Source organism: Nomia melanderi, chromosome 1 (assembly GCF_051020985.1).
Source record: "Nomia melanderi isolate GNS246 chromosome 1, iyNomMela1, whole genome shotgun sequence".
Classification (NCBI taxonomy): Eukaryota; Metazoa; Arthropoda; class Insecta; order Hymenoptera; family Halictidae; genus Nomia; species Nomia melanderi.
This window is the reverse complement of record NC_134999.1, coordinates 10,440,983-10,459,091: the sequence shown is the minus strand read 5'-3', so window position 1 is coordinate 10,459,091 and position 18,109 is coordinate 10,440,983. Positions and strand designations below refer to the sequence as shown.

The 18,109-nt window shown below is 46.0% G+C and overlaps 1 protein-coding gene across 4 annotated transcripts in view; it reads right to left on the bottom strand.

The window, feature by feature from the left end:
* Positions 1 to 593: 593 nt before the first annotated feature.
* Kdm3 (Lysine demethylase 3) overlaps positions 594 to 18,109 on the bottom strand; it is a 273,649-nt gene continuing 256,133 nt past the window's right edge. For 2 of the 4 annotated variants that reach the window (XM_076368941.1, XM_076368945.1), the window contains exons 10-18: positions 9,564 to 9,956; positions 7,196 to 9,370; positions 5,392 to 5,614; positions 4,496 to 4,905; positions 4,207 to 4,408; positions 3,668 to 3,816; positions 2,033 to 3,467; positions 1,690 to 1,945; positions 594 to 1,580 (exon numbers count right to left, since the gene is read on the bottom strand). In XM_076368941.1, coding sequence (XP_076225056.1) covers positions 1,268 to 1,580; positions 1,690 to 1,945; positions 2,033 to 3,467; positions 3,668 to 3,816; positions 4,207 to 4,408; positions 4,496 to 4,905; positions 5,392 to 5,614; positions 7,196 to 9,370; positions 9,564 to 9,956 — 5,556 coding nt within the window. In that variant the 3' untranslated portion in view covers positions 594 to 1,267. The remainder of the gene's footprint in view (positions 1,581 to 1,689; positions 1,946 to 2,032; positions 3,468 to 3,667; positions 3,817 to 4,206; positions 4,409 to 4,495; positions 4,906 to 5,391; positions 5,615 to 7,195; positions 9,371 to 9,563; positions 9,957 to 18,109) is intronic. The other 2 variants (XM_076368952.1, XM_076368950.1) reach the window with 2 other exon arrangements.

Genomic DNA, 18,109 nt, shown 5'->3' with positions numbered 1-18,109 from the left:
ATCTCGCGAAGGACAATAATAATATCGGCAAAATTGTTTCCGTTAAAAGCGCCCACCGCCTTTCGTTTTCGTTACTTTTCGCTCTGATGCCTCTGTTTAAAAACGACAAGCGCGATACAGACTTTTCTAACCGCGAAAAAACAAACTTTGCTCCGGCATAGCCGATATATTTTTCGGAGGACAAAAAACCGAAACGATGTCGTTTGTCTGTCGCACTGTATATATCGTTCCCGGTTATTGCCGGAGTGCAACGAGAGAGATTATACAACACGCGTTTAAAATGTGCTTTGACACGCACCGAATTCCAAAGCCACCTTATCTGTTATCTGGACTGACGCGAACAACGGGTTAGGCAGTGTTTACATTTTTGCGCCCTTATCGCGCGGAACACAAGAACTCTAGCGAGAAAATATATATCGGCCATTTCGGCAAAGCGCTTGCTCGAATATCATCCTTTTTTTTCATCTCTTTCATGTTGTCTTCAATAATCGAATACCAAAAGCACCAGATCACGAGAGCACGGTCACGGGGATCGACGATTATCATTGATCCAGCTAAACAACGTTATTTTTTTTTCTTTTACATCTTGCATTTTAATTCGACATCTAATTGCACAAAGGTACCTCTAGACAATCCTCTCGTTACTTGCTATAGTAAGAATTCATTACACAGTAAAATCGATTATCTACATTTTATATAATATAGACAGTATGTATTGAATACAGGCACGATATAAGTAATTACAAATAATGTATGATGCAAAGTCCTCATCCCGGTATCACAATGGTAAACGGACGCCGCGGTGCAATTCACGTGTCACCGGCTCCAATGCTTCAATGAAAATACTCGCGGGGACTTCATGTCCGCCAGTTCGCGTTTACTCGAGAAAGGAAACAGAAAAGAAAAAAATAAAACAAAAGAAAAGTATGTAAAAAGGACATTCAAATGAAACAACGAATAAACTCCTTTTTCCGTCGCTTCTCCTCGCTCTTACACACCATTGGCTCAGCCAATATCCATTAAATCACACTTTTGAGTTACTCGTCAAATATCACAACAAATTCTTGCACCTCGGTACAGGTATTTTTTTCTCGGAGAATCTTAAATCATCAGATCCTCCCAACATCCCGATCTGATTCGCGTGTATACGCAGCATACACGCTCGTTCAGGAGAGCACAGAGGGGCGGCAACAGGTTGTACTCACTGGACTACAGTGAGATTTCAGTCGAAACAACGGCTCTTGCGACCGCGACAGGGGGCCTAGGGCTACGTCTCCTCCTTCTTTATCTCGATGTTGGTCTTTGTCTTGGCAAGAGTTTCTTCCTTCACGTTTGACAGAACAGTCAGGGAATCCTTCACCGCATGGTAGATGATGTTCTTGATCTGTAGCTTGTCTTCGTGGTTGGTGTGCGTGTCCGATAACGCGCGGAACTCTTGCGTAAGGTGGAAACAATGTGAGACGTTCTCCGGCGATACGAAATCCTCCGCAACTTTTATACAATTATGAAGATTACGAACTTGATGAGGTGCGCCGGCCGGCACGAATACTGCGTCACCTAGGCACTGGACGATAGCGTATCTATAACACGGAAACAGACAATACGTTACTCCTACATATTCCACAACCAAATTACTATAATTATAACACTTGCAATGATTAAATTTATTAGAATTGATTAGATACTTACCCTTCCACACCATATTCGCGGTACAAGCGTTCCCGCAATGGTCCATCGAGATAGCAACTCTGGTCGTGTATTGGATCGTGATGGGGTTCCAAACGTGCACCGCGTTCTAACGCCACGGCATTCAACAGATCTCGAATCTTATCAGCGTCACGGGCTGCGTAGATGTGCCACAATGCACCGGGTGCTTCTCCTCGTTCGCGGACACGTCGCCGTGTCAAGATATCACAGCCTGCTTCATCTATGGCTCTCAATGCTTCTGTAATCATTGAATGTATTGTATCATAGATTAGTTCCTCTGAAAACATTCACCACTCCGAATCTACTGCAATAAAAGTTAACATACCTTTGACGTGTTCATCATTGTCAGAATCCTTCGGAATCCCCACGTAAACCATCACATTGACCGCATCGGAAATGTCTAGGTGAAGATTAGTGGTACCCTTGTTCGGATGGAGAGCCGAACCGTAAGCGTTGTACATTTTCGGTCCCAGATCTGGTCTGACGAAACAATCGGGCAGACGACTAGCTAGATTCAATCTCCCGTTCCGATGCGTATACTCCGATAGTGGAAGTACCTTCATCAGATCGGCGAACCTTGATGGCAACAGTTCCGCGAAGTCCTCGCCCGGAGGCCAATCCTTCAACTTCAGTAACATGGGATTCCCTCTCTCGTCCTTCAATCTCTTCGAGAAGTGCTCAAATCCTTCCCAAAATTTACGCATCGGTTGATTCGGTACTAGGTTTCCGGTCATGCAGTTGATGAGATCGTTCTTCTCATCGCCAAAGTCTCGAGCGAATGAGTCCGGATGCCAGAGATTCATGTCCAAGGACTTAGCGACGTCCGACACGATCACCGGTTGACCCCGTTTCCACTGATCTTGAAATATTCTGTAGTTGTTAGGGTTGTTTGGGTCATTTAACCTGAGCAATTTACCGTCACAAAGCCAGGAATGCGGCACGTCCGGGTAGAGGCTCTTGCTTTCGGTGAGCGTCATAATTCGAATAGGCAACGGTTCCCTTCCTTTTTGCGTCCATTTGTATCTCCTTACGAAATGCTTGAGCTCACGTGGTTTCTCATCGTCCAGTCCACCTTCCCTCTCTTTCTTCACACTATGTTCGATCACGCTCGATATAACTTCATCCAGCGTATCCATCTTGGACTTCTTACCCGATTTTGTCACGTTGTTCTGCGTGTTGTTCCCAGACGCGGTGTTAACGTTGCTCGAATTGTTCGTCGGTGAGTTCGATCTGGACCCGCTCCCATTTGACTTGTGAGAAGGCCGGATCAGCAACTCCCGCAGGGTCGAATAATTGCCGTCTCGATCTTCATCAGAATCTGAGCTCGAACCACTCTCGTTCTTGTCTTGGTTTTGCAATGCCACGTCCGCCAACCAATTCAATGGTGAGTTCTTGTCCTCTCCGTTCGTTTTGCTCTCCGAGGATCCGTTTGACTCGTTTACCTTCTTTTCTTCCTTCACCTCTTGCTTTATATTCCCGTTCATCACCGGCACCGTATCGCCCTTAATCAAACCCCGTAGAAATTCGTTGGCAGATGTTTGAACAACCAGAGAGCAACCGCAGTGTTGGGGGATCCCCCATTCTGCTCGGCACTCGTGTAGTCGTTGCCCAAGACGTATCAGACTGTCACCGGCAATGATTTGCGTGAGCATCAGTCGTTCAGGTTCGTGTACTTGTCTGTTAGTGCACAATAGCCACGAGAAATCGTCCCTGTCCTTCCCGCTTTCACCCCAAATCTTGATCGTTCCGTTCTTGCGTCCCTAATTAGGATAATACTGGGTCAATGTATTGCGCATAGAAACTAACTTTTTATTGTACTCAATGTTGATATCGTTCAGTGTTAAAAAGCTCGATATATTATAATTTTATGTCACGGATACTCGATTCAATCTAATCTCATCATGTTTCGATATAGTGTAATAAACAATACAGATATCGAAGAATGAAGAAAGATTCTTACCTTGTAACAATCGATGCACACAACGAAACCGCATTTACCGCAGGCCCAGTGATAATTGAAAAGAGTCGTCTCGCACACGTCGCACATCTCTCGAACACCCTGAACCACTCGCTTCCAAGCTACCGTTCCGTCTACAAGTCCCGAATTTGCTGTCAAGGTGAAGGAACAGTCGAATACGCGAAGCGTTAAATCATGCGATCAAAGGAAATTGAAAAAAGCGAACGTAGTAATTACGATACACACGGGTAGTAATTAAAGAAATAAAATTAAGTTAAACTGACAATTAACCCATTCACAGTGTAAGAAATTGATGAAAAGTTCTAATATTTTCAAAAAATTTTGTCCACAAAGAGTTAACCTATAATGCTAAACAAAATTTTGAAATTACACTGTAAGAGAGTTGAATTAATAAAATGATCAAAATCTCCCTTTTCTTAGGAACATATAGAAATGATTAAACATGCGTAGCTCATTTCAGACTTAAATATTGAAACGTAGGTTATCTTAACTGTTCTGATTCTTTATTCAATAAGGCTTACCTTCTGCCTTGTGTTGTTGAAGAGCGTCTTTTTCTTGATGGAGCAAATCGCAAAACTGGTCACCGACTTGCCGAAGTAGTCGGTGAGCCATCTCTAAATCCAGATCTTCTTTATCCCCTTTCTCTTTATCATTCTTGTCAGATTTTTCGTCTTTCTTCGTATCCGAATTATCTTTTCCTGGTAACCATAACCGAAGATCTACCTGTAATGTAAAAAATGAAAACGAATTATTAGACCTATTATAAAACGTGCTTCGAGAACAGATTATTCTATCATCGGTAACAATCACCTCAGACGCGTCTTTGTGCGGGTCGCTGAATCCAGCTATAGCCAATTGTCCAGTCTTGGTGTACCGTAATCTACGGAATGCATAAAATCTGCAGAAAATATTTTGTGGAAGGTTTTTCGAGCGCTGGTGCGGTGTCCATCTGCACTCACGACATTTAGCCAATTTCGGGGCGACTTCGAAACAAGCACCATCTTGCAACCAGCTGTCACCAGTTTTCTTTAGTTGTGATATCGGAGGTCTACGAAAGGGATCACCCCTTCCGCCGCTACCACCTGGCCCACTGTTACCACCGCTGGTACTGTCATCTCGACGTTCTTTTTTTTGTCGCGGTTGTTGGTCTTCACCTCCTAACTCATTACCTTTTGTAGTCTTTGGTCTCCTACCTCGTTTCCTGGGTTCCTTGTTGTTTCCTATAAAATAGAAGACACCATCCATCTAAACAACATTACCATATACTTGCTGGTCGTTTACATAGAATATATCTATATTCAGTGTTAAAAAGCTCATTTATATTATCTTTCATGGATATCAATCTTATTTGATGTCATCACTTAAATAATTTTCTTTAGAATTGAATTGCAAGCAAATGTTTTAAAAAAACAGGGTAAGTGTACGATACAAGATTGCAAAGATTTCAAGAGCTTCACGAACCTAAAGAGTATCAGGAAGTTAAAGAGTTTCATATCTGAGAATAAGTATACTTTAATTTCCAGGTAGTTAGAAAATTTAACAATTGTATTGTCCATTAAACGATTACTCCTGAATTTTTAGGGTTCCCGTACAGCTCTGTAGAGAGGAGTAAGCTTATGACCATGGAACACGGATCACTTACCCTGCAAGTGAATAGTTAGTTCACCTGATGGGAAGTCCATTTACAAGAAGCTACGTCAACTAACCGTTTCCCGAGGAATTGTTGGAATTGGCTGTAGTATGCCGCACCCTCGATGCAGGTTGAATGGAACCCAACTGTTCACTGGTGTCACTTGCAGAACCAGCCTCACTTTCATTGCTAGACTCACTGCCTGCGCCAGCTCCTCCTACTTGCTTGTCTTCCTTCCGTCTCCGCTGATCTTCCGCGGTTGTTTGCTGTCTCCTTGCGGCGCCCTTCTTTCGTTTTACCTACCACAGGGCACAGATTATTAAGTAGTCAGGAAGTTCATGCTTTTGCCGTAACTACTGCCAAATAACTATCAACTTGTATCTTCTGCTCTAGCTCCTTTACAAGTGTACTTTGTTTACAATAGCCTACCACTACAAGCAACTTCAGGATTTAAATTCTATTCTAAATATGTTTCATGCAGAAAAATTGGAACACAAATACAAAAAGAAATAGATAACCGGATATTGACTTGAGAATGGATTATTAGACCTAACAAATATTTATATTTTTCTCAAATAGAAATTTATTTTATTAAAAATGATTAATAATCACTGATTTTAATAATAACTAACAACAGTAATTGATGGAAAATCATTATTAAAACAATCGACGAAGAAGTGTTTCACGACAATGTAAAGAGAGGTTATGTTTTCACAGAACAGCTGAACATTTTGAATTAAAAGTAATCATTGTATTACCATTTTTATCCACTCAATGTTACATTCTTCGCGTGAATTATGACAATGCATATAAGGCACATATATTTAATTCCGAAGCTGAAGAAATGAACATAAAACTTCACCGATGTACCACAGGAAGACCGCCTTCCTGCGTGTGGCTTGTGTTATCAAAATGGCGCTGCCACTAGCGGAAAATTCAAATACGTATAGACCAAGAACCGTTGCGGTAACGGTCGTAACAACTTGTTCCAATTTTATCGCTAGTTTAGCTATTTCAAAAAAGCTCAAACAACAGTCACCATCCTACAAATAAGAAAACAACTACTCAACATAAAAACAAATAATAAATATACGATGTACCTTAACACTCGTCCAATTTTCGATATTAATTTAAATATGAGGTGTAACAACAAGGTTTTGATATTTCCTACTTTTTTAAAAAAAGACGAGTTGAACTATCATTTATATTTCTCTACATTTATCAAAGATCTTGAATTTAACTATTTATTAGCGTTTAATGGTATTAATAGAGGTTACTTTTGTAATTGTAGTATAACTAGAAAAAAGTAATTTCACAAGTAAAACTCTGAAAATATAGATCTCCATTCTTCAATAATTTATTCACTTCTGTACAACGAATTCGGCTTCTTTCCTGTTCTGCCAGATTTTCATAAGTACCCAATATAAACTTTGGAATTTAAAAATTCGCCCGTTAAGTGGGTCGACGAACAAACAATAAAAGTGAGAGGATCTCAAGAACAAATACTGTTTCAACGAAGCGGTAATCAGTCTGAGTAGAATCTATTTATCGCACAGCTGGCGATTAACGAGATATAATCTATTCGCACATGCAATGATACTGTAACACGTGCAACGACGAAATCATAGTCATCCTAGATATAAACAGCCGACTTAGAGAAACCAAAACTAAAACAACACAGGATGTTTCATAACGAGAAGAAAAGACACAACTTCACGATTCTCGTTAAACTCGATATCGCGTAGACAATTGTTCCTACCGATATCGCACACGATACGTTCGAAGTATCATTCTCAAATCAAAGTGACTCGATTACTCGATCGCGTACTATCTGCTCAGTCAATTATGAAACATCCTGTAAATACGATCCATATAGATACCTTGGGTGGTTTCCTTTTCGGCGGCGACTTCCGGTCCGGGTCGCTGCTGGACGAGTCTTCTTGCAAGTTCTTTGAGTCGGTAGCGTGTCCATTCAGTGACTCCTTGTTGGTGGATTTTCGTCCACCCTTCGTGGTCACTTTGCTCTTATTGATACTGTTCACTGCCATCGTGCCGATATTGTGAATTGAGTTCACAGCACTGGGCAGACACGTGGTGCTAGTGTTGCTGTTGTTAGATGAGGACTCCCGTTCCTTGTTGTTGAGCGGTTGTGAGGTGGCTTGAGAGATATTCAGAGGTAACGTGACGCAGGACCCGCTGCCTACGACACCAGTGGTGTCTTCGGTGCCATCCTCGCCTGAATGCCTCTGCAGCCAAGCTTTCTTCAGTTTATGAACTGGGTAGCTCGTGCTGCTCGGTGGTCTTGGAGCCGGGCTGTTGGACTTTTCGCTGTCCAACGTGCTGGCGTTGGCTTTGGCCGGTGTACCAGGTGCACTGGGTGCTGGACTGGGTGCTGTGGAAGGCGCCGGACTTGGTATGGGCGCAGGACTAGGAGCTGCACTGACCGTAGGGTTCAACGAGCTCACGCTGCCCGTGCTTGCGGGTCTCACGGAGCCATCGCCGCTGGCTGTCCTAGGCGCTGGACTGACCGCAGTCACGGTACGTTCCTGCGTCTGTGTGTTGGGTTGAGCGAGCAAGGCTGCCGTGTTGACCACGGTGGTGATGGAGGTGGCGGCCGAGGCGATCAACGGACTCGGTTCGCTTACCCGTGACAATATTGGAGGTCCGACACATTGCAGGGACAACGGCTGTGGTTCCTCGGTCCTACGTTTCTTACAGACTTCGAGGGATACCGGTTGTCCGGGGTTCTCGGTCAACGAGGGAGTCGGTGCCTTCCTCTTCGGCGAGCCAGATCTCTCGACGCCGAGGTCGAGTGGTTGCGTCTGGAAGGTGGTGTTGATCTGGGGTTGCGAGTGCTGCACCGTTTGACCGGGCTGCTGATGGGGGCTAGTATGATGAGCGGGATGAGCGATCGGCCTGGACAAAGGCGCGGACGCCGCGGTCGGCGGAGAGCCATGAAGAGGAGGCGGCGGTAGTTTTGTGGCTGGCATTGACCCGGTGAAACCTCTTGGGTCGTAGACGGATCTACTGTGAGCCGGTGGCGGCAGGGGTGGTGGCGGCGCCCCGTGATGATGAGGCACTTGTTGGTAAGGCGAGCTGCCGGCCTTCGAGGTGAGCGGTATCGGCGCAGCGACAGCCGGCTCCGAGGCTCTGCAGACCGGCGTGCCGGTCATTATGCCGGAGTTCGGTTTGCCGTAGATGTGGGGCGGCGCCGGGCTGCTCACTTTTGGCTTCGAGCCGGCCGGCGCTGCGTAATGGGACGTCGGCGAGGCCGTGGGCGGATGCGGATGTGGATACGGGTACGAGGACTTGGCAGCGGCGTAAGGTAACCCTGATTCTGGCCTCGTCAGATAACGGGGCTCGGGTGGCGACGGATGCGGTGGCTGATGAGGATGCTGAGCGTGCGGTGACTGTCGATTGTGCGAATGCGGTGGATGCCCGTGCGGGCTGGGTAACTGTGTCGTGGTCGTCGGCCCGCTGCTGCTTCTGTGATGGCCTTGAGGTATACTCTTCGCTGCTTGCAGGCTGCTGTCTAGGTGGTGAAGATGATGCGGACTCTGCGTGGGACTCCTATACTCGTACGGCTTGTGCTGGGGCGCCACTGACTGCACGCTCAGATACGGCATAATCTTCGGGCTCGGCGAGTGTTGCTGAGAGACTGGCGTCTTGGGTAGTTCGCGGCCCTCGTTTTTCACTATCACCGAGCTCTTGTGGTCTGCCAGCAACGAGGGCGGATTCTGCAGCACCTCTCTGCCGTGGTGGTCCCTGTCGAGACCGCCTGCCAAACCGCCCTTGCTCGGCAGTGACTTGTGCGGCTGTCCCACGTCGCTCTTTACCTTGATGTCGTGCATGTACGACGACTGTGGCTGATACGTCGAGTAACTGAACAGTCCCACGTTGGGCTCCATTTTCGGCAGAGAGCTGTGCGACGGTCCAACCACCTGCGGTGGTTTATCGTGAAGACTACTGACTGGAAGCGACGACTTCGATGTCCTCGAGTGCGCCGGCGGAGGTGGGTAATCGACTTTGCCAGGTACGCTCGACGGTCGTGACACCTGACGTGAGAGAATAGAAAGTTCGATTAGTATAGTGGGGTTACGATCATTTTCACTATTGACTCAGATTACTTGTACCGATTGCCAACTCTCGAATAGAATGGACGTGAAGAATATCCGTGGTCTAATGACGAACGTCTACATCTGGAGTTGTATTTCGGTCGGAACTACGGAAAACGCCCGATTCGCATACCTGTTGAGTCGGAGGTGCTGTGGCTGCATAATAAGCAGCCCTCTGCTGAGCCGCAACATGATCCCTGGCCTCGGCTTGCCTGTGCAGCCTCTCGGCCGCGGCCGCGGCCAGGTGTTCCCTTATCCCCAGGTTCTCAGTTTCCCTCTGCCTTTGCTCCCTCGCGTCCCGTTCCCTCGCCTCTCTTTCTCGTTCCTCCCGTTCTCGTTGCTGTTGCTGCGCCATAGTGACCGGATGCGCGCTGCCCGCACCCGCTCCCGGATGATGATGACCTACGTGCGCCGTCATCCCCGAGTGAGGCGCGGCATGCGTCCTGCTACCCGGTGGCGGCAGCGACATGAACGTGTTCCACGCCATCGAGGTCGACTGCATGTTTCTCTGTGGAACATGAGACACCTACTTCAATAAATACTGCCAATCAGTTTCGCGATGAAAATCGTCACGCCCTTTCGTTGTTCGTAGTGGGGCACGGCGTTTGTCACGGGTCTGACGTACTCTGCCGTTCGAAGATATTCGATCGGTAGCAATATTCACGATTCATAGGGACATGCGGGATTAGCGGTTTACAATCGGTTTTATCGTCTCTGTCGAGTTACAACGGTTTAATTCGGAGGACTATAAAAGTTCGAGGATTCATTCGCGAGTTTCTTTTCCGAGGGGAAAAAGCCAAGTCCGTTTATTCATCGAAGAAGCAATAAAATGACTTTGAGAAGCAGTGTACTTCGGGGCTGTTCGGGGACGCGCTATTTTCGCGTTCGTTCGCTCGTTCTGTCATCGTCAGCCACGGAAACGCATTCCCGTGATACTGACACGATGAAGAAAGTGTACGACCCGCTGACGCGACCGTTTTGCCAGGTTTGACGGCAAATATGTGTTTATTTTCAGGCGGACTATTTTTAACACCGACACGGACCAGAGTGCAACGTCTCGACGCCGCTACCCTTTCCCGCCGTAGAGACGAGGATGCTGGCGCGGCACTGTCTTGGAATGGTTCAACGAGCGATAACTGACACTCTAGATCGATTTGTTACCGCCTTTATCTTTTGCTCTTCCCCGGCTCACTGGCTACAAGGCACGCCAGTCGCGGGCGATGATGTACGAATTTCAGACGTTGTTTGTTACTATCCTTATGGCAGCTTTATTGTGCAATAATTGGACGTAAACATTACGCGGTACATGGTTTATACAATCCGCATTTCACCAGCTGACAATAAAGAATGAGTATTGTTCGAAAATAATTGTTTTATGACCGTGGGGTATCCAAAGAATTTCACAATGTTCCGCGGGAAAACAGCTTGTACCATTTTATTTGAATCAATCTCTGCGTCTCATATATTTCGAATGGGGTGAAACGGAACCTTCGAATGACTCCATATTTCCTACCAGCCATTATTGCCGTCACGTGTTATCATTTTTCATTGATATGCACGAATGTGCGTGTCATACGAGCCGGAGTCGTATTATGTGGAACTTGTGAAACCGATAAGAAGCGTCTGCGTGGCTGGTACCTTTCCACGTGCAACCAACAGAGGCACACAAACACAGAAACCACGACGACAGGCAGGCATGTGCACGTACACTTTCGCGCTCTTTAATCCCTGGTACAAGGAAATGGAAGGTGTTTGTCAGGATTTTCTTGCGCTTCCACCACACGCCTCGTGACTTTGACGAGAACTTCAAAGTTCAGCGAATCTAAATAGAGGATACACGGTTTTCATGGCTGAAGCGGCACGATCCAGTCGGCCAGCAGTGCTGAATCATCGGCCAACTGTGCACGATCGGGAAGACAAAACCGCGTGACGCGGACTAGCAAGAATTCAAATTGTCGAGATATCAGGCCACCGGGGGACCTGACGCTGATAAAACAAACTGCGAGAACCAGGGGAGCCGTGAGTCACAGCGAGAGCTGTTCCGACACGCCGAATACCAACGTGTCATACGCTGTCGGTTACGATCGAAAGCCGTGTTTTCTTTGCAAGGTGTCACGAGGCTAGAACTCTTATTGATTGACCTATTCACAGTCCACTGAAACGAGGAGAAACGACCCAAATCACCTGTCCAGCTTTTTATCACATAAGAAACGCACCTTTCTTTCCTTTTTTTTTTGTCGCTGATTCACGAAGCAATTAAAATCAATTTCCGGTGCTAGGTTAAATTCTACGTAGTTCGAAATTTAAGAGAAATTTCGCTGATGGTGTAGTTCCCGATGCCTGAACGTGAAATAGGAACGTACTGTTATTGTTAGAAGATGAACAGCCCGATATAAAGCGTTTTACGTGTCAAATACCGCTACGCTCGAATGAATAAACAATTTTATCCGTGCAATTACATCGCCAGACTAAGCAACCTGGCATCCGCCATCTTGTCGAAGATGTAGCTTCACTGAACTTTGAAGGGGTTAAGAAATCGAGAGGGGAAAAAAGACATATCCATGGTGGTTTTCTTCTAGCGTGCTGTGTGTCAAGGTCAGTGCACCGAGTCACCAGATAAAATCCATCAGCGGCGATGAACAGTAGAAGAGCAAGAAGGATGAGGAGAATTAACGGTGCGTGTGCGGAGGAGGGTAGGAGGACGAAGAGGGGGAGAATGATGAGGAGGAGGCTTTAAGCAGCCTGTCGAGAACAGACCGCGAATCTAATTATAGTCTCGTCCGAGAAGAAGGTTTACTATGCTAATCGAGCTGGCCGAGTAAATGTCAACCCACGTGTTCTGTTTACCACGGTGCTCGCGTCATCATTCCACGTGCCTGTTTGTATTCGCCGCGTGTATATCCTGCACTCTCCGCGTACACGCTATCTTTCAATGATTCTCGCCGTTACCGGCAGCCATGTTTCTCGTTGTGATAACGCTGAGGTTATCTGTCGATGGGGGTTCTGCTTTTGTTCCTGATAACCGGCGAGAGTTATTTAGGGACATCTGGCTCGATTATGTGACTCAGACGGATTCGATCGGTACCGTTTGAATTTCGGCCGTAGGATACAAATTCCTGCTTCGCGATTGGAATTTGAATTTGTATCTGACGGTTATGATTTGAATTTGAATCTGATGGTTAAGATTTGAACGTGAATTATAATCTGGGCGATAAAGATTTTAAAATTGAATGTGGCAGTTGCGTCGAAGAAGAGAACGCAAACAAAAAATTCCTTGGAGTACCGAGTGAAAAGAGTAAAGTAGAATAGTTAGAAATACACTTTCCAAAAGATGATCCAGCAACGAGTGGCGTGTCCGCGCGGGTATGCACACATATACACGCGTGCATCGTACACCAGTGAACAAAAAGCAGATTAAGCGTCACGGGTTAAGAGTTCAGGAAGAGAAAGTCAACGAACCAATGGCAGCCAGTCCCTGATTGAGTCTGAATGCCGCGTTCTGGCTTTTATTACGTGCAATCGCTCGGATTCGGACCCGTTTCCTCTCTCGCTCTTTCTCCCTCCCTCACACACCCCTTTTTTCTGGCGCGAATCGCGCGTGTCTCGCGCCTTTAACAAGCGTTTTACGAGCTTTTGTCCATGGCTCCGGGCTCGCTCTGCACACCTTTTGTCGGGAGCTGTAATATACGCGTACAAAACGCCGCGCGTATAATGCCGTTGTACACGCGGACAAAACGCGTGCGCGCGTGCGATCACGGCTAACCCGCGGGTACAGAGAGAGACACGAAGGAAATACACCGCCAACGACACGTATCTTCGACTTATCCTTTGTCTAACAAAATGGAGTGACTGATTCTACAAAAAAAATTACACTTTACAGATATCCTTTCCTGAAAATTTTGAAGCTAACAAATTGTCTTTTATCAATCTCTATCAATGAAAGAGAAACTTAATCATCTCCAAAACTGAATAATATTCTACTACCATAACGTAAGACAAATATATTACATAACCACCAATCACACAAGCTTCATTATACCATTATAAAATAAAATTATCCTGCCCGAGGAGTAATAAAAAACTCTAGCCTGGTATTTTCAATTAGAAGTACGCCTGCAAAAGGAACTTCTATTGAATACCAAACGTTGTGTACCGCGAACATGGTAAATTTATTAAAAACAAGTACACGAGTAATATAACGAAATATCAGATTAGAAAATGAATGATTATTTCGTACGAGGATAATAAAACTGTGCTGGTTTTATTGATTACCGGGTGTCGGGCGTAGCGATATTCTCGCAGTCTCTCTTCCTCACTCTTCCTATCCCGGTTCTTCCACGTCACGCTTTTTAAACGTGCATCAATTTGCCCGTGTTTCACAACGAACCCAGCCTGCTAGTGTGCGCCTGCGCGTGTGTACAGGCGAGCGCCGCTCGTCTTAACGAGCGCAACGATTCATGCCGTGCGAATTACAAGCGGGAATCTAGCTTGGAACGGAGCTGAGTCATCCCGCGCGAATTTCTTGTCGGACGTTGCGATCGGATCGAATCGGGCGATCCTGTGTACGCGTGAAACGTCGACGGCGCGTATCGTTCTGGTCAGGGAGGGAGGAGGAGGGGGAGGAGGAGGAGGAGGAGGAGGGGGGGGGGGGGAGCCTTGTGTACGTATAACACCGGGAGAGACCGTTGTTGTCCCGAGATCGCCGAGCGATTTCATCGGAGACCACGGTTCAAAGATAAAAGTGTAAAGTAATCGATCGGCTGCGGATAAGTCGGCTATTTCAGTGATTTCCGGCTTCGTCAGGGCTGACGAGCAACGGTTCACGCGCTGGCTGCTCGATCGGCATCCATAAAAAATTCCCTGTATAAACTGAATACGCTTTTTCAACCGAGCGAACGGTACAAACGTCTTTTTCAGAGGCGAAAGGAAATGAGAATTCTCTGGATTGATTACTTTAGCGCCACCCGGTGTATTCTCAACTATCTTTCGATCCATCAAGTCTTCTCTACCCCAGTGCATTATACTCAGCAAGCTCGTTTGAGGAGTTAATTAACGCAAGATTTTAACTCGTTCCTTGTAGACATTGTTACTCTCTCTTTCTCTATGATGTATACTTCTTACTTATGAAATAAAACTTATTATACTCGTTGCACGCGAGAAATAACGAATTAATTAAATGTATCACGTTAAATTCGATTAAATGGTGTCACCGTTGCCAGTGAGGATTTTATTTTGTAGTACGACTCGTTCGTTACTGAGGGATCAGTTGACTGCAGGACAATTGTGAAAGCAAAATTATCGATCGAAGCGTCGAATTCCGTCGTCGCGACGTAGACGAAACATCGCGCGGCGTCTCGATTGCGCACGAGAGATCAAAGCGTCGAATATAATGGGAAAGCGGGGGACCAACGCGGAATGTTCCGCTTCTAACGCGCGACGAAAATATCCGGTGGTCGCCTCGTAAATGACGGGATGGGAGAAGAAAGTCAACCCGGTTGCGGTGCGTTGCCGAGAAAACGTCGGCGAAGACGGACATCCACTTCTTCGTGGCACTCGTGTCTCCCTGCTATATATACGCATCCGCTGTATGTTAAGTATAAAAAAGTCGAATAAATATAGAGCGTGAAAATGTAGCTAACGAGAAAAAATACACTTTGTCTGGTTCATCTCTGGTAGAATCCCCGAAGAGAAAGTAAAAATTACATCTTGAACGCGTAAATAACTTTCCATTACTTCCAGGTGGATGGAGACCAACGATCAACGCCGTCTTTTTATCATAATAACAGAAAGAATGATGACAGTATAAATGCCGTGATTGATCAGTTAAAAAGAAATTCTATTCTCCCATGTACGGGATCTTGCCAATTGAATGCAAGAGATGTCGTCCCGGTGTAATACACACATTTCTCTCCGTTTTCAATCGCAAAGTATCGTGAGGGACTACTTTCGTTCGAACGCGAGTTCAAAGCGCTATAAATGATCGGTCTATTTTGGTTCGAGTAAAAATACGCCGAACCTCGAGATTTACTTCGGATATTAACTCGAAACTGTGAAGCATTGACATTGGGACCCTCTTCAACTAGCCCGCAGAAATATTCCTACATCGGACGCTTTCCAATTAATGAAACTGAGTTTACTTTTATCGTTAATCGTGTCCTCCTCTCGAATCGAACCGGTCACACCGAACGAGACAGCCGCTTTCACATCTGCGACAGTCGATCGCCCAGGCCCACCGTCGTTGTGGTTCGAGGAATTTGAGACCTTGGGGCCCCCGTACGACAGAAACCGAGACCCGCAATGGAGAACGCTGACGGCCGGTAAAAAAAGAAGGAGAGAACGAGAGCCATTATTATCACGGCAACGAGCCGCTACATTAATTATGTAATTCCATGCCAGCTCGATGACAAGTTCCACGAGCACGTAGACAGTGACATTTTTGCCGATGCAAATGCATGCGGATACAGTTCTATATTTTCCCCCCTTCTCCCACTCTCCTCTTTCTATCTCTCTCTCTCTCACTGGACGCGCGTGTTCGCCTCGATTTACCCGACCGATTCCTCCGAGCCGCAATACCGTTTTATTTATCCGCGCGCGCGACGCTAATTGAGCCCCGAGCTCAACGTTTAATCACGCCGCCCCTGTTTTCGTGCGTTCGATTAAAATCGCGCCGTTCTCCAGCCCCGTGGATTCGGACCGCTGCGCTCGACTGCGAACATTAACAGAATTCTACGGAAAATATATGGTTTTACATTCGATTTTTGACATGTCGACGCACGTCGCTAACTCTACAGATTATTCAATACTGAACGATTTCATAGCTCACGATATTGGAAATGGAGAAGAACTCCTTTTTACTCGTAATGGAGAATTCAACGGGATCGTAGAGACTCTCAAAAGTGAAAATGAATTGCGTCGAGCTAAGTAAGCGATTAATTACTGGTTTGAGGACGATCGTCGAGGCGATCCGCTGTTTCCGAGTGCGTCATTGAAACGCAAAAATAACGTCGGGAGATGCGTGAAAACGCCGATTCAAATGTCCTCCTTTTGCCGACGAGATGTTCAATCTCTCGTTCCTATCTGTAAATAATTACTTAGTTAATGGGTTAAACAATTCGCCCCGTCGCTTTCAATTCCCCAGGCCTCCCCCTTTCTTTTCATACCGACGCGCAATACTCCGTTCGCCCCCGTGGCAACATTCAAAATGGCCGCACGATAATATTCCGGCATTTGTTATTTACCGGGCTGCTGGCTGCGTGAAAAGGGGACGTATTAACGCGGGGGTAACCAGTACAAAAGAGGAACTCCGGGGCAAGTAAATCAACCCCCGCTGTTGCCCCTCCAACCACCGGTTCGCCTCACTTAATCTGCGTTCGTCGATTCGACCCCTCCGACCGCGAAGGAGAACTTCTCTCGCCGGCCCTTTTCAATTTTAATGCAGTAGAGAAGGAAAATGTTCCCCGGTTCGTTTCCAATTTCTCTCATTTTTAAATTCGACGTTTCAAACCACAGGAATTCCATAATTCAACGTTTAATACCTCGACTTGTTTCAAGATTCAATTTTGAATAGAATTTGATGAATCGAAAATTCAACTTTAAATCAAACTCGACGGTTCACGAAATTCATTTCAAGTTTCACTGTTGAGTAAGTCGAAACCTTGGACTTTGAATTATCTGCTTTGATTTCAGATTAAATTTCATTCGCAATGTCATTTCGAATAAATGTTGAATGAAATTCAACGGTTCACGAGGATTTAATCTTAAACGAAATTGAATAATTTAGGAGTCAAGAGTTAAGCCTCGGGCGAAGAATTCTACACTCTCGATAATCGGCGTTATTACGAAAACTGCGTATCGCAATTGGTCATTGAACGACCTCAACTGGAAACGCCGAGAAACTCGAGAAACATTTGTTATCCGCGATAGCTCGTCCTATAGTTTATCAACGGAAACGAGACATTATCGCGTTGATTTACGGCCGTTCGCCGTGAAATTCTTTCGTCGTAGTTTTAATGGGCCAATTCACAGAATCTCGAATCAATGAGAAACGTGAAGGCGTTTCTGACCACTCAAAATTAACTCAAAATAAAATAAAAACCTGTTCAAAGTTTATTCCCAAAGTTATCCATGTCGGCAGTGATTCTTCTCCAAATTTGTCTAACGTGGACGCACAAAATGGCCGCCCCGCAACAAGCAACGTAACAACGATATCGAACACGCGTTTAAGCACCGATCGAATAGTGTTCGCGCCAAGTTCTCAAATTCGAAACTGCGTCGACTGTTTGCGGAGCAATACAGCGAAGCAGTATCTTATCGCGAACTGGCAACCCGCGAGAAATGTATTCACACTTCCAGCAGAACAGATAGCTGTCCTGATAAAACAGTTGATAAGAGAGAAGGAACCGGAGACACCGCGGATCTTTTTACACCTATACCTAAGCACTCGAGTGCCTACAAATGACACGGCGTCTCGCGAACTTTTATCGGGCCGATTGATTCACCGCGTGTTGTTCAGACGACCCGATAACGATCCAATCGATGAGATCGCACACAGCTGCGGACACGTCGATCCGTACCGTCGACTGGCTTCTACGGCCACGAAACACCTTGCGCACGATCGAGTTCCTCGCGCTCGACCTACTTTCACGATCATTCCCGATCGTTAATCGTTCCTCGGGCTCC